This window comes from Platichthys flesus, chromosome 18 (assembly GCF_949316205.1).
Source record: "Platichthys flesus chromosome 18, fPlaFle2.1, whole genome shotgun sequence".
Classification (NCBI taxonomy): Eukaryota; Metazoa; Chordata; class Actinopteri; order Pleuronectiformes; family Pleuronectidae; genus Platichthys; species Platichthys flesus.
Window position 1 is genome coordinate 397865 of NC_084962.1, and position 17540 is coordinate 415404.

The 17540-nt window shown below is 42.4% G+C and overlaps 1 protein-coding gene across 3 annotated transcripts in view; it reads left to right on the forward strand.

Moving 5' to 3' along the window:
* Positions 1-1112: 1112 nt before the first annotated feature.
* Positions 1113-17540, forward strand: part of rad51b (RAD51 paralog B) — a 49987-nt gene continuing 33559 nt past the window's right edge. For all 3 annotated transcript variants that reach the window (XM_062411548.1, XM_062411549.1, XM_062411547.1), the window contains exons 1-3: positions 1113-1243; positions 1557-1662; positions 5050-5187. In XM_062411548.1, coding sequence (XP_062267532.1) covers positions 1579-1662; positions 5050-5187 — 222 coding nt within the window. In that variant the 5' untranslated portion in view covers positions 1113-1243; positions 1557-1578. The remainder of the gene's footprint in view (positions 1244-1556; positions 1663-5049; positions 5188-17540) is intronic.

Sequence of the window (17540 nt, forward strand, 5' to 3'; positions counted from 1 at the left end):
AAACAGCCTTAGTTCTCTTATATTAGATCCTTGCATTTGACTGTTCTCCATCTTCACCCTGAGATCCCTGTGACTCTCTGTGTTGATCCTTTCTTCAGAAAGCGCATATTAAAATACACAATAAATTTTACCTTCAGACTTCCATTTCCAAATGATGTTCCAGAATGGAGGTATGATCTGGGATCTTTGAGCTGAACTGAGTCCAGTATAACACAGACTGATTCAACATAAATTAACCATAAATTATCATTAGTAGTTAGCTCCTCTGTATTATTGCTGGACCATACATTTACCGACTTAATTTCCGGTTTGCTGGACTTGAAAACTGACAAGCTCCTGGGGAGCAGTTGGATAAAATTATGATCAGAGTTACCAAGGGGAGGTCTAGCTCTGGCTGTGTAGGCATCCTCAGTATCACCATAGTACCTATCAAGGAGTTGGTTGTTCCTTGTGTTACACTTCACATATTGACAAAATCCTGGATATTTCAGGTTGCATTTATTGAAATCACCTAAAATCAACAAGGGTGAAGCAGGCTTATTTTTTAACCTCAAACTTACACAAATTATCATTAAAAAACGTTTGCATTAAGAGGAAAAAAATTGTGATTACCCTGATTGCCAAACTCGGAGCAATGGGAAAAGTGTGGTAACACGTACAGAAAAGTATAAATCAGCCTTCACTGAAATAATGTGGGGAACACTTTCTTTCAGGGATAATTACCTCTGCACAACACATGTCCTATCCCCAACCATGGCCAGTTGCAGCAGCACAGGAAAACATATATGTTTTCATGAATTAGGTAAAATCAATATCAGTTATATAATTCAAACCTCCTCCAGATAGTGATTCATTAATAATTATTAATCAGTTTTAATGCAATGATGAAAGTACAATAATAATACATTTAAAAAATATATATTAATAAAAGAACATTTAAATCATAAACAACATTAACGCTGAACCATAGTACGCTTTATTCAAATCCATGTCAGCTATGTCAGATTTATATATACTTCCTAACAGAATTGTCAAACTAAAATCTTTAGATTGACCATCTTTAGAGATTTTACTTTGAAGGGTAGATCGGTCTGTTTCCTGTGTTTACCTGGCTTGACTGATCACAAAACTTGCGGTGTTGACGTCCATTGCGTGATTGCGTCAGATAAGTGCGTATTACGTGTTTCGCGCGGGAGCTTCAGTTATCAAACAACAGAGTTTGAGGGGAATCAAGAAGCTGCATGTAAGTATCAGCTTGGCATTTCAGTCCACATATTTGACGACGTGTTGCGCTGTTTGTGGTGGCGCTTATGCTAACAAGCTAAGCTTTAGTATGCGTATTACATTGCTAGATGATATACTGGTCGATACAGGGTAACCACGTCTTTCATCGGCCATTGCATTCAGCTAAGATTGTCAACGTTTTAGTAGCCACTCTCTCAGGGTTTGTGAATTATGAACTACTCCGTGACAACATCCCTCAGTTCTTACGTGAATGTAGCCCTCATGCTCACTGTAGTCACCTCAACACTGAACCTCCTATTTCTTCTCTGTAGACTAGACTGTCATACTCTAAACATGGCTATGAGGAGCGAAGCCAGAGACGAGGCCGAGGTAGAGGAGGAAGAAAACTGTGGACCACAACCTCTGTCAAGATTAGAGGTTTGTTATCTGTGTTATGTTTAATAAATGTAACTTGCCACTGTTTGAGTGAGAGCGAACATCCATTAGCAGCCAATTCAGAGTCACTGTGAAATGAATGGGAAGTAAGCTGGGTGAACTTTAATTTTGTTTGTCCTTAATAGCAACTAAGTATTATTAAAGGCAATGTTGTGACATTGAATTCTGTGATTGCTGCTGGTTCAAAGTTGTAGTCCATAGGGAGTCTCCCCTTCACAAAGCTGGAACCTGCATGTGTGAACCAGTACCTTTAAGAATTTGTTTCTTATTGACCAGTGCGGTTCCTGTTTGGCTTTCCATTCAGTAATAATCCAGTATTTTAAACAGCCATCTAATCATTTAATCATCTCAGTATCAATAATTTAAAAGTCACTGATGGGGTATGATCTTAATGATAATATGCCCTATATGTACAGCTCTGCAATAAATCCCCCGTGATCACAAAGTTCTGTTTTTACTTAAAGTGGTGCTGATTTATTTTAATGTTCAGTTTGGAGGCTGTATTTTGTGGAGCTGTTTAACTGAGCTGGCCATCACTCAGATGTTCTTAAACTTTTTCCTGACACTTCTACTAAGGATTTGAATCAGCTGTGAATGGCGTTGTGTTGATCTTAACACAAATTTAAACATACCTTAATGAATTAATTTTATTGATTGATAATGTAATCAGTATCCATTTGTTCTGCCAACCCATGTCCAGGTCATGCTCATAAAATGTATTATATCGCTAGGGATTATTCGAATTTACAGTGGGGCAAAAAAGTATATAGTCAGCCACCAATTTTGCAAGTTCTCCCACTTTAAAGATGAGAGGCCTGTCATTTTCATCATAGGTATACCTCAACTATGAGAGACAAAATGAGAACAAAAAATCCAGAAAATCCCTGTCTGATTTTTAAAGAATTTATTTGCAATTATGGTGGAAAATAAGTATTTGGTCAATAACAAAAGTTCATCTCAATACTTTGTTATATACCCTATGTTGGCAATGACAGAGGTCAAACGTTTTCTGTAAGTCTTCACAAGCTTTTAACACACTTTTGCTGGTATTTTGGCCCATTCCTCCCTGCAGATCTCCTCTAGAGCAGTGATGTTTTGGGGCTGTCGCTGGGCAACACGGACTTTCAACTCCCTCCACAGATTTTCTATGGGGTTGAGATCTGGAGACTGGCTAGGCCACTCCAGGACCTTGAAATACTTCTTATGAAGCCACTCCTTCATTTCCCGGGCGGTGTGTTTGGGATCATTGTCATGCTAAAGACCCAGCCACGTTTCATCTTCAATGCCCTTGCTGATGGAAGGAGGTTTTCACTCAAAATCTCACGATACATGGCCCCATTCGTGTACTGGCTTCAGCAGGGGGACACGTCTGGCACTGCAGGATTTGAGTCCCTGGCGGCGTAGTGTGTTACTGACGGTAGCCTTTGTTACTTTGGTCCCAGCTCTCTGCAGGTTATTCACTAGGTCCCCCCGTGTGGTTCTGGGATTTTTGTTCACCGTTCTTCTGATCATGTTGACCCCACGGGGTGAGATCTTGCGTGGAGCCCCAGATCGAGGGAGATTATCAGTGTTCTTGTATGTCTTCCATTTTTCTAATAATTGCTCCCACAGTTGATTTATTCACACCAAGCTGCTTACCTATTGCAGATTCAGTCTTCCCAGCCTGGTGCAGGTCTACAATTTTGTTTCTGGTGTCCTTTGACAGCTCTTTGGTCTTGGCCATAGTGGAGTTTGGAGTGTGACTGTTTGAGGTTGTGGAAAGGTGTGTTTTATACTGATAACGAGTTCAAAGAGGTGCCATTAATACAGGTAACGAGTGGAGGACAGAGGAGCCTCTTAAAGAAGAGGTTACAGGTCTGTGAGAGCCAGAAATCTTGCTTGTTTGTAGGCGACCAAATACTTATTTTACAGAGGAATTTACCAATTAATTCATTAAAAATCCTACAATGTGATTTCCTGGATTCTTTCCCCCCATTCTGTCTCTCATAGTTGAAGTGTACCTATGATGATAATTACAGGCATCTCTCATCTTTTTAAGTGGGAGAACTTGCGCAATTGGTGGATGACTAAATACTTTTTTGCCCCACTGTATCAGAATCAGGTTTATTGGCCAAGTAAGTTTGCACAAACAGGGAATTTGACTCGGTAAAGTGGCTCTCAGTTACTTACAAAGAATACATGTCACAAAACAAAACAAAGCAAAGCAAAGCAAAACAAAACAAAACAATATAACTAAGAAAAGAAGTGCAGGTGTGCATATTACAATTTTCCAGTGAGGGTGAAATAAGTAAACATGATTAATTATAATTATAATATATATTATATAAAATATAATATAATTTCGGGGGTAACTGTACAGTGGTTATTATAAGGATCCAGGGTTATTGCACAGTGCCACAGTGGGTTGGCTGCTCAGAAGTGAGACGGCGAGGGGTGTCTGGTGGTTTTGGTGAACAGAGATCTGTAGCGCCTACCAGAGGGGAGGAGTTTGAAAATGTTGTGACCAGGGTGAGAGGGGTCTGCAGTGATTTTTCCTGCCCGTTTCCTGACTCTGGATGTGTACAGGTCCTGGATGGTGGGCAGGTTGGCACCGATGATCTTTCCTGCTGAGAAGCACTGACAAACTGCAATGATATAATAATAATTTTTAGATTGTATTGTCCCCTCTAGTCTTCTATTGTGCTTTCATACTTCTGAAGGTATGATCATGAAAATGTATACATTTTCATAGAGAATGTTAAAAGTCTTACACATGCCTTAGTTAACTTTGTTTCAACCTCTCTTAGCCTGCTTTCTGGTTTAGTAGTTTCTCTGGAGGAGGTGTGAATCAAAATGTCTGAGTGAGTGCTGTCTTTCTCCTTTCCCCCAGAGTATAAAGCTGACAAAAAATCTCGAACATTGCAACAGATGCAAAAATGCAAAAAACTAACCACAACTACAAACATATCAGGATGAAAAAGCAGTGCAATACTAGAGGATGACATGTTGATGTGATGTTAACAATATCACATGATTTACATGGTCAGAGGATGGTAGAAAGAACGTCCGCTAACTAGGTGGTCGGTGGTTTGATCGGAGTCTCCCCATAAGCATGCCAAGGTGTTTTTTGGCAAGATACTGAACCCCAAATTTGCCTGTCTCATATAGATGCAGTGTATGAATGTTTGTTTGAATGGGTGAATGGCAAAAAGAAAGTGCTTTGAGTGGTCGTAAAAACTAGAAAAGTGCTATATAAATACATTGTGTTGGTTTATTGTGTGAAAGGCAAAGTGCCGAGGATGTGTGGACCCAATTCCCCCAGAGATCCTGCGCAAAACATGTCTGAAAACTGCTTGGTAAATTCACCCATTGAAATTTTTTCCATTACAGCAATGTGGTATCAGTGCCAGTGACATCAAGAAGTTGGAGGATGCAGGTTTCCACACGATTGAGGCGGTGGCCTATACACCTAAGAAGGAGTTGCTGAACATCAAGGGCATCAGTGAGGCCAAAGCTGACAAAATTCTGGTAAGAAGCCTAAGCCAATTTATATGCAGCATATAACTACTCCATGTTTCTATTGCAGGTTTTACATGTTCAAAAGTGTTAATGCAAATATGAGCTGCGGACAAAATAATCACCAAGTTATAAATGAGTGTCTAACGTCATTATGGTCTGGAAAGCATGGATTATTTTTTTAAATAGACAAATCAAAGGATACTTGACTGCTCCATCTATCATTCAGACATGATAATGAACCCAGAAATTCAGCATACCCTCCTTGCTCAACATACTTCATTTAATCAAGCAGCTACAATTTATAGGAGGTTTTTATCAGTTTGACTTTGTCTTTGGGCAACTGTTGAGGCTTTTGCATGATCATGCTCAACAGTCTTCTTGTCATTCATCACTAACCCTTAATCACTTGTGGTCAATGGTTGGGATATTATTGATCTTTGCTTTTCTTTTTGATAACTTCTTGTAAAATGAAGGTGTATTGTGCTTACAGGGTGAAATAAGTACAGGGCTGATCAATTGAAGAGCGTGGAATTGTAAGGTCTGATGATAACAGGCTGAAATGACTTCCTGTGGCGCTCTGTGATGCAACTGGGTAGAAAGAGTCAGTTGCTGAATGTACTCATTGAATAACAATAATAACAAAACCTGCTGAATATATATTTATGTTCGATGATAAACAGGGAAGTTAAAAAACAGCATTGCACAGTAGCAGCATCCTCTGTCCAATACACATGTATTAGGTTTAACCTTTATGGTGTTATCGTGTCTTTATACCACTTCTTCTCATAGTTGCTCACTGGCCCTGAACTCACATGTGATGTGTGCTTGAATGAATCAGGTGTCATGAACTGTGTGAGACATGAAATTATGAAATCAGGTAGATGTGGAGGTGATATCGCTGTTAACAAGCTTGCACTCTTATGCATACAAGAGTGCACTGGGACTGTATTTAACCATTTCCAAAGGAGAACATTCTTCTGGTTTTAAAACCTTGATGCCCTCTGGTATTGAACAAAGAACAAGATAGTACATCAAATCACTGCACATCAAATTTATGGGACAGTGTGTTGACACCAAGAATTGTTACCTTATTGTCCAGTTCACATCTTAGATGCACTGAGCACTGCTCCACAATGGGTGTCCCTCTAGCTCCTACTTTGAAGTAGGGCTGCTCGATTAATCAAAATTTAATCGTGATTTAGATTATTGGGTCAAACGATCCCAAACTTCTATAATCGAGTTGAAATGATTATTTAGCATGCACAATTCAGTCCTTCCTCCAAAGCATTCAGCGGCCCAGCTGACTGGCTCTCACTCTCAAGCAACTGTAAAGTGAAAGAGGAGAGTTGTATGTGTGTGGTGACTGGCGGTGAAAAAAACAGCGCGAGTGGAAAAGCAGGGAGGGCAGCCCCGTTTGTTCGACAAAAAGGGTAGAAAAAGTTCGAGCAGCAGCACATCATGTATAGGCGGCGCCGCGCACCGCTATTCTCAAGCGCGCTCCCGCCTGGCTGTTCAGACCGGTCAGACCGGACCCGCATTTCTCCGCGCCGGTCAGAGAGTGTTAGGATTGCCATCATTAAGGGTTTGAACAACCGGGCACCGATATCCTGGTTTCACGGAGGAGGAAGACATGCAGCCGTCATTGGTGCTTTCCTGAACCGGAAGTGATTCACTTTATTGCTCATGCTCCAGTCAATTAAAGAATAAAGCATAGACTTCAGAATAAGGGCACATATTAATAAATATTTGAATAATCGTAATTTCGACCATATGTTTACCAGTCATCATGCATCATACTGCCTGTGGTGGAATAAGGGTGTGGTCCTCCTTTAGCAACTCTCTCTTCCGGCTCATCCTCGCTTGTGTCTTCTTCCACCTAGTGAGATGGTTGTGGAGGTGGGGCTTTCCTATAGCTTGAAAAGGTTTCCATATTTTCCATGTTCTTTTGGACAGAGTTGCAATCCGCTGTTGTTCTTTCGTCTCTCTCACTTCCAATTTCTCCTTTTAGCAGTTCAAGTTGCCTCTTACTAAAACCTCCCTTTTTCATCGAATCCCAATTTAACATACTCAATCATTTGACTGAGGCTACCTGGATAGGTATCATTCATTTCTTAAAAAAATGTGGCAGAATTGGGGTCACCCCTTCAAAACACTAGGCGTTAGGGGTAAACAGTCTTTCAGCCATACTGCATATATACATTCATTCTGTGGTGTCATCCAAGTATCCGGAAGCCCCGACATCCATATTCGATTCAACACAAGGTAATTTATAGCCTGACATTGTCAGACTCACAATTCTAGTCAGAATGTGAGTCTGAGACCGCTCCATTGGGCTGTGATTATGGGGCGTGTTTCAACTGACCAGGAAATAAAATTCCTCTTCACTCAATTGGATAGACCTACAACCAATCAGAGCAACGTAGTATGTGACGTATGTTAAGCAACGCATTGTGAGTTATTTACTAACGCCGGGTTCACACCGGACGCTGAAGCGATGCCGAAGCGACCCTTCAGCGCAGCGTCAAGCCTTAAATAACAGCTGGCTCCCATCCACTCCCATGTTAAAACTTTTGCGGGTCACACCGGAGGCTGAAGCACTGCCCTGCGCCAAGGCTGTCTCGCGCCGTGCAGCGATCGTTTCGGCGTCGAGTCTATTTTTTTGCGCTTGACTCGAGTGTATCGCACCAGGAAACACACTGAGAAACGATTTTAAACTATATTGATGACATATTTTATATGATATAAATGATCAAATATGTCCCATACTTTGAAGTCCCCTTCTGTTGTCCTGGAGTTTTAATTTGACCAATGACATTATTAAATGTCCCCCTCTGCCCATCAACTACAGCCACACAAGCAGTGATACAGATAAAAAGATAGAGGGGGGGGGACTATGTATTCTCCACATAGGCCTTAGTGGAAAATACGTTATTTACCCTCGACACCCGACATTTAACGGAGCAAACAGCGAAGTTCTTCAACATGGATGACATTAAATTAATAATTGAAGTGGAGAAGTGCAGTGAGTTGTATGATCCTCAGAACATGTTGTATAAAGACAACACCAAGAAAGACTAATGTTGGGACGCTGTTGCTTAATGTTGGAGCAACAAGTAAGTATATGCTTTTAATCTACTGGATCAACGGGTGATATTATTAGCGCTGCCCGGCGGTTCAGCGCCGCTTCAGTGTCCGGTGTGAACAGCCAAGCGCCGGCGCGATAGGGATTAGCACGGTGCTTTGGCGTCGCCTCCACGTGCTGTGTTCCTCTTTCAAAATGAATGCGCTGTCGATGTCTTCTAAAACAGACTCAACGGCAGCATCAACACATCTCAGCTCTCCAGCGGCTGGCATGTCTTTGAAAACGAATTCAACCCAAGGGCCCGTTGATTACGTTACCGTTGATCATCTGTCCATCATCGTATAAAGCCCGCCCTGACAATCTGATTGGTCCGGATGATTTCGAACCGGGCATAATTTCTCCCAAACGAAGCGACTCCAGACCGAACTTCCCGACCTCAAATGTTGTGGGCGGGGCTAAGTTCGTCTGGCATCCAGGCTAGGTAATTTACACTGTTTTAAGCCTAAATGTCCACTATCGGTGGTGATGCTAGCGGACGTAGCCATGTGAACAGACATTCTTCGCAAGAGTTTTCAGTTTTAGTGTGCACCTCATCAGAGGACATTTAGGCTAAATGACGCTGTTTCCAGTTGAAAATGAATGTTGGGGCTTGTGGACACTTGGATGACACCACACAAGCAGTATCAAGGCATGTTATGTTTTTTTCTGCCGTTTTTGCAACGTCTGAAGGTGTTCAATTATTTCAATTTTAGTGAAACACTGTTTACCCCTGAGACTCCAAACGTGTTCTGTGGACTCTGTATATTTCGGTGGAATATCCCTTTAAGCATGTACTCTGTCATATACTATTTCACAGCAAAATTTCATATTATGCCACATACAAATTGAATGTCCGAGAAGTCTGGCCACGATGCAAACCTCCCCATTTTCATATGTCGGGGAACCTTTAAACTTGAAATTGTGTAGGGTGGGCTAACTAGCAATTATGCCACAACCTTATGCAAGACCCTTAGTAGAAATAAATGGTGAAAAGTCATTTCACCATTTGGCAGCTTCTCATGCACACTAAGCTCCTCAAAAAATGCAACAACCGTAAAAAACATTAAAAAAAAAATCCTTGTAGCCATGACTTTCACAAGATGTCTCCATCACACTTTAACAAAGGGTCTTTGGACCAACTTTCAGCTGGATATGATATTGTGTCGTGTGGTGCAGATTGAATATAGATACAAGTTGGAAGAACTTACTTTTCAAGTAAAAATGGCAAATTTGACATCACAGCACAGACACGCCATTCAAATAAACCCCATCTTGAGGGTGTTAAGGGTAAAATGACCCAGTATTACATTACATAACATTTCATTTAGCTGACGCTTTTATCCAAAGCGACTTACAATAAGTGCATTCAACTAAGAGGGTTCAAACCCAGAACAACAAGAGTCAAGAAAGTATCAAGCCAATCCTTTGGACTCTAAGAGGAGTTTAAGTTGTTTTTCGAAAAGTTGTCAACTGTGTCAGAAGAACTGTGCGAGAGTCATGTGCGAGATATCGACAGCCTCACCACCTGCATCACGGATTACATTCATTTCTCTGTGGAGAACACTGTACCCACCAAGACTGTACGGTGCTTCTCTTACAACAAGCCATGGATTAATCCGGACATGAAGGCTCTCCTCAAGGAGAAAAAGAGGGCTTCCAGGTTAGGAGACAAGGAGGAGGTGAGAGCTGTTCAGAAGGAGCTGAGGAGGAGGATCAGGGTGTGGAAGAACAGCTACAAGAGGAAGATGGAGGACTAGCAGCAGCAGCAGCAGTAGCAGCAGAACAACATCAGCGGTGTCTGGAGAGGTCTAAAAACCATCTCTGGCCACAAAACTTAATGTTGTTCTGTATCATGTATGATGATAGGGCTCTCTTTGTTAGAGTGCACAATGCTAAAAAAAAGTAGAATAAATAACGACAACATTTCAAAAAGAGCAGAGCTGAGGGAGAGCTTAAGACACGACAGCCTTCTTCAGCACCATCCTTCATCACTCAAAGCGTAAACTGATGCCTACATCTAAGTTGATCTGGAGGAGTACAGGACGTCCAGCTATGCGCTCCGAATAATTAAACAGGGATTTTACAGGGACAAAGTTGAGTCACACTGCAAGGGCTCCAACACTAGGAACATGTGGGCAGGACTCAGAACCATCTCAGACTATAAAGAAAAGACTAGCAGGGCTGATGTAGTGTCTGCATCTCTCCCACAGGATCTGAACACCTTTTATGCACTTTTATTTGGGGGAAGAGGGGGCAAAATGGCTCTTTTGATTGTAAAGGTTGCCAACCCCTGATATAGACCTATGCTGGTAGGGATATCTAATGGACAACCTAAGTACTGCAAGCTAGACTATTATGCAGTTCAAAATAGCTGCCAAAATTAACACTGCTGTTCACACACATTTTCAACCTGTCACTGCTCCAGTCTGTAGTCCCCGCATCTTTCAGGGAGAACATCATTGTCCCTGTTCCCAAAAAAGCTAAAATCCTCTGCCTGAGCAACTACCGCCCAGTTGCACTCACCTCCACCATCATTAAGTGTTTTGAGCGGCTAGTCAAGCCCTTCATCACCTCCTCCCTCCCTGACTCTCTGGAACCTCTTCAGTTTGCCTACAGTCCAAATAGGTTGACTTCAGATGCCATCTCCCTCACCCTTCACACTGCCCTCTCCCACCTGGACCATAGGGAGTAGGAACACATGTGTGAATGCTGTTCATTGAATACAGAACAGCATTCAACACCATCGTGCCCCTGAATCTCTTCCCCAAGCTCAGAGACCTTAGGCTTAACATCGCCTTCCATGAGTAGATTCTGAATTTCCTGACGGGCATACCACAGGCGGTGCGGATAGGAAGCACCTCATCCTCCACCCTGACTATCAACACCGGTGCCCCCAAGGGCTGCGTGCTCAGTCCTCTCCTGTACTCCCTGTTCAGCCATGACTGCATGGCCACCCACAGCGCCAACACCATCGTAAAGTTTGCTGATGACACCACTGTCATAGGCCTGATCACCGGCGACGATGAGAAGGCCTACAGAGAGGAGGTGAGGAGTAGAACACGCCCCCCTCTCCATTAACGTGACTATGGCAGAGCGAGTCAGCAGCTTCAGGTTCCTCGGGGTCCACATCAGTGATGACCTGACCTGGACCCACCACACAGACTCCATCAGGAAGACGGCCAGAGCGGCTATTGTTCCTCCGCTGGCTGCGGATCTCTACTGGTGCACCATAGAGAGCATCCTGACTGGCTGCATCCCCGCCTGGTATGGCAGCTGCATTGCCCAGCACATCACCTCGACGGCGCTACCATCCATGGGAGCACCTCTACACCCAGCGTTGTAGGAAGAAAACAAACCAGATCATCAAAGACCCCTTTCACCCCAGTCATAAACATTTTTGCCTGCTGCCGTCTGGCCGGAGTGTACCGCAGCATCCGGGCTTGCACCACCAGGCTCAGTAACATGCAGTAACATCCCACCTGATGAAGACCCTGGAGCGGCTTCTCCTTAAACACCTCTGCCCCCTGATGAGACCATCGATGGACCAGCTGCAGTTCGCCTATGTGCCTGGCATTGGGGTTGATGACGCCGTTATCTATCTACTACACACAAGCTCTTACTCATCTGGAGAAATATTGGAGCACTGTGAGGATCATGTTCTTTGATTTCTCCAGTGCTTTCAACACCATTCAACCGACACTTCTGAGGCACAAACTGGAGCAGACCTGCGCCTCACATCCTTGATATTGGACTACCTCACCAACAGACCCCAGTATGGGTGGATCCGGGACTGTGTGTCGGACACAGTTGTTTGCAGCACAGGGGCCCTGCAGGTAATGGTACTGACTCTGTTCCTCGTCACCCTCTACAGTGCAGACTTCAGCTACCTCTCACCAACCTGTCATCTGCAGAAGATGCCAAGCGTCTGTGTGCAGTAATGAGGCCGACAATAGCACACTGGTGCAACCGCAAATACTGTAATCTACCATTAAAGTAGTTTATCATCAAGGACCTAAGGGGGGCATCCATGAAGCAAAAACTGTCGCGTCATCAACAGCCTTTTTCTGTTAGTTGCCATCGTTCACTGTGTGTGAGGAGCCTGGGGGACGTAAATAAACCAGCGTGGACTTCTTCTATATACCTCATGAGGTAGGCTTCTCTAAGCTTGACTTCCGTTGCGCCAACTACTGTTCTGGCGGTGAATTTTTTTCAGAAAAAAAAGGCTCGTAGAACTATAAATCAAAAAGTTACCGTCCGTAACGAACTTGGAGAAGCATATACCGGCCTTTAGTGAAAGGTGGTGCTTGAGAATGTTTTTGAAGATGTCTAGGGTTGCGTATTTCGGCAGTGTAATGGAATATTTAATTACATTTCACAGCAAACAATTATCAATTCTCGTTCATACAATTCTACCTGGCTGCGGCCAGGGACCAGAGCACCCTTGTCAATTTGTCTGACTTGGGGTCAATTGCACCGAACAATGTAATCACATTTGATTTATACTAAATAAGCCCCACCTTTCAGAGAGGTAGAATGTTTATCCAATCAGCTCTCTGTGTGTTGTCTTCAGATTTAGATTCAGTGAACCCCCAATCTGAATGAGAACCCCTTCGAAAGTTACAATAACATCAGGCTTGCTTAGACTCCAAGTGTTAAAACCTGTTTTCTCAGAGACCCTTGTCTCTGACTGTAACACCTATGCACTCTACTGCAGACAGTAGGATGGCCCCTGCTGTTAAGACCTTTTGTCTCAACAGAGGCACAAAGGTATCTCCAAAGAATACACATCTGAGTCTGCCAAGCTGACCCCACATGTTTTCAGTCCTAAACACACAGGAACACATCTTAATAATATTTCAATCTTATAACTATATGAAACTTAACTAAATATAAAATCTCCCATCACAGCAGGGAAAGAGATCCAGAGGGTGGGGGCTGCCACACAGAAAGCTGTCTCCAAAAGTTTGCAGTTTGTGTCTGGGATGAAGAGCAAACCTGTTTTTTGTTTTTGTTAATGTTGATTTAAATTATAAATCTGTTTATGTATGGAGTATTGTCGTGGCAATTTCTACAATCCCACCTTTAGCAAGGAGGAAACGAGACACAATTATCTTACAGTATTGTCACACATTTAATGGTACATACAACAGAGTTGAGTTTGTCATATGCACCCAGATAGGAAGACAGTGGTTGGTATTTATACATTTGGCTAACCCACCCATTCGGTAGGGGGTGGTTAAACAGTTAATGACATGCAAGAAAGGGAGCACTTCAAACATCTCACAGCTCCTCCTAGAGAGGAACAAAACTTATCGATCAGCCTCTTTGATATTCAGGAAATAGGTGAAAGTATGTCCCCTGTTCCCTGCTTTATCTCAGACCCCTGGAGTGTAACATCTGTCTTAATGTCTACTACCACCATAAATCCCCCGTGCTTTAAAGTCTTTGTTAGGTGAATTTTGGGTGAGAAAGTCACATGACATCAAAGTAGTTCTTTACATCCAGACTAATTAGATTACTGTAACTGGAGTATTCAGGCTAACACTCATTCAGTTCAACAGGAAATAGCAACATCAAAGTGACATTTGTTAGAGATTCAATATTGATCAATCAAAGTATACCACATGTTACATTTCCCTTACAATCCTTCATTTTGATCATAATGGATCAATAACACTTTATAAGGCCATCTCTTCCTTGATCTGCAACAGCTGTTGGCCTGTTCCTTTCCGCAATGGCTGGCGTGTGTTGAGGTTTATGAAACTGGCCCTCTGCTGGTTGCGGGATTGCTGCATTTACCTGTGTGTATAAGGCTCAACATTTTGGTTATGTACACACAGTACATACCTGTACTGGCCCTTCCCCTCCCTCTCTTGGTCAGTAAACACTACCGGTAGTGCTTTGATCCATGAGAGTTTTTTTTGATTTCATGTGGGATATCTAGGGTGAATGTTTTCTCGCACTAACACCTTTGCGACTGCAGAGGCATCTGCTTTACCTTTAGGGAAAACATGTCAACAGCCACATGACAATATTTCTTTCCTTCACATGGTGTTAGTTCAATGCAACCCGTTTGCAAGCGATCAAACGGTTGGCCAGGGGCTTGTATGTCCTGGCCTCCTGTAGTGTTGCCTGTCAGAAAATTTAAACATTTTGAAGTAAAAGGTAAAAGAGTAATTTGTGAAACCAGACAATTTTCAATAAAACAGGAACAACAAATAAACATTTAAACAGACATGGACGGCCGTCCTTAGATTGACATACATTGTTAAAACATTTTAATTCTGCTTTCTCTATGTTGTTAGTGTGGCTCTGTGCTTCTGCTAAATCTGTGAGAGAAAGGAAAAAGATTTCCTTTCTCTCACAGAAAGGAAATCTTTTTTCCGCTTCCTCAACTAAGAGGAAGCGGCAACTAAGAGGAAGTTGCCGCTTCCTCTTAGTTGCCGCAGAGGAAGCGGCAACTAACCAACATACTGTAATCAGTATGTTGGTTAGTTGCCGCTTCCTCTGCTGCTGTATCTGCTTGAGCATTTACCTGTTGAAACAGAATCACCTTTAGTGTGAGCTTCACACTTTTACAGAGTAAAATGGCTGTTAATAGAATTAGGTTGCTGCTCTAGCAGAATAGAAGATACAGAATATGGCATAAACAATTTGACCTCTTGATATCATTCCTGCTCTTAGACAGAGAGGCTGACCCAATGCCAAGCTATCTAATTTCTCTGAGGAGATTGACGCCACTGGTCGTTTGTACCAAACTGTCATGAAACCCCCTTTCTCATTTACAGTCTGTGTAAATGATCTGTTTTGATCTGGTGGACCCAGTGTAGGTGTCGAAGTCTGTCTGTTGCAGTTGGGTAAATGCTGTGTCAGCGTCTGTCGTCCACGTCAGGTTGTCGGTTGGTGTCAGTCCTTGGCCATGCATAACATACATGAGTGGAGCCTCCAGGGATGCATAATCACAGATCCACTGTTTACAGTTGTCTGTCATCCATAAAATTACATTTTTAGTACGCGGTGCTGGAATCTTGAGGATGGCTTCCACTCATTTGAGCTCAAAATTTTACCGCTGCTAGAAATTTTGTGTCCTAGGAAAGTTATACTTTTCTGGACAAATTGCAGCTTAGCCAGGCTGGCCTTGTGGCCCTGGTCTGCAAGATATTTTAGCATGCTTCTGTGTCGACTTTAAAGGCCTATGTTGTTGGTGAACAAATCATCGAATCATCAACATTTATATCAGCGCGCTTACCGCTGGCAATGCCAAGTCCTCCAGACTCGCTTGCATAACCCGTGACCTGACTGCGGGGATTCCACAAAACTTTTGGACATACGTCTGAACGTGTATGATTTGCCCGGAATTGTGAAAGCAAACCAATACTGAGAGTGTGGATGAACTGGGACACTGAAAAATGCATTATTCAAATCAACAATTCAAAATAAACAAAAACCACATGCTTTCTGGTGGAACCAGAGAAACTTTTCTATTCTCTCTTTTTTATTTTATTTTAATTTATTTAATAGGCATTCTTACTGGTGAGTGTGCACATGGAATGATGACTCCGGTTTTTACCAGTTTTTAAAATACTGGCGTTATCCCTGCTACTGTTTCTGATTTGAGTGGATGTTGTGTTTTGACAATAACACTATGTGCTCTTTGGTGTCACATTGAGTGGTTCAATTTTTAAATAATCCCAGGTCATATTTATCATTAGCCCATACTTTTTGTTGCACTTCTTGTAACTCTGAAGAGTCAATGGTTAACTCCAAACCTTTTGTTTAAATTTAGCAGTTTTTTTTTTTTTTTTTTTTTCTAAATACACAATTCTTTTTCCCCCAGAAAAGTGCTCTGAAATGGGCATCTGTATGTTTGCATTTGGGAAGAATATTGAATTCCTTTTTCTCTGTCCTCCCATTTACAATCTTGTGAACACTCAGTGACCCTGGGGGCCACATTTTCCCACTGCACATCATTTGCTTTAGCTAGAAATACATCTGGTGATGGGTTTAAGTATATTAAAGATTTACCTATTGTGGGGTCAACACAACAGTCAATGCTTACAATATATTATTATAATACACCCAATCACTAGTAATACAATTTCTTTCTTTAATCTTCCTGGAACCAGTTTTTTTTCTGGTCCTTCACTAACTGTTGCTGTGCAATGTAAATCAGATACTTGCATGACGCTGTGTGTGCTATTTCAAGCAGATCTGAGGTTATAAACCTTGGTCCAGAGGGTAACAGGTCCCATTGGTGTAGGTACAGTACTTAACCATGATCTGGTTGTACATATTCACCTGGGATATCTCATGTTCTGTTGACTTAAACCCCTTCCTGTTTATTATGCAAAAATAAGCCTAAGACCACATTTTGTGTCCTAACAAATTTACAAGTCAACATGTATTTAATATCCCCATCTGTTTAGGTAACAGACCAAGGTGTGGTATATGAGTATTTAATTTTGGTGCCTGATGCCCCAACAGTAAAAATATATATATATACCACCCAATTTGGAAGATAATGTTGTTTTGTGGCCCCAGAATAAACAAGAAATGTGATATCTTGCCTGCTACCTTTTGAGTTATTTCAAGTAAAACTTCAGATTCACTTGCTTTTTGCCATGTTAAACAATTCTTAGTAATGTTTGTGTATGTATGTGCTGTTGAGGGTGCGTTCACCTGAATCTGGAGTCTCCTCCACCTCTGCCGCAAGCCATGCCTCATCCTCTGTGCAGTCTCTGGGATACGTGAAAAATAAGTCCAGTGGATCTCCTTTTCAGCCTTGTCGTGTTACAGTCTCTCGCACAGTTGTCAGGGTCTTCTGGTGGCAACATTCAGCGGTTTTCTTTGAAGACTTTAATCAATCTGACCACCTTTTCATCAGGCTGTTCTCATATTTTCTTCACATGTCCGCGAAACAGCATCTGTTCTCCAGTCATAGCGCATGTCTGTCTCTGGCCAGTGTCCTTATACTCTGCCCCGTTTCAGTTTTATGCTGTGGAGCAAGAGACTTCTGGTTTCTCTAAAAGTCTGCCTTTACTGTTATACAAGTTGGGACAGTACTTCAGAAATTGCAGGCCCTCCTTGGGTCGCTATGGCTGACAGTTCACTGGAAATTCAGCGCATCTCCTCTGGTGTCCACGCTCTGTAGACATACATCACTGCATCGGCGTTTGCTCTTCTTCTTGTGGAGATGGGACTGAGTATGTCTGACCCGAGACTGTCTTGTGCTGCGGTGGTT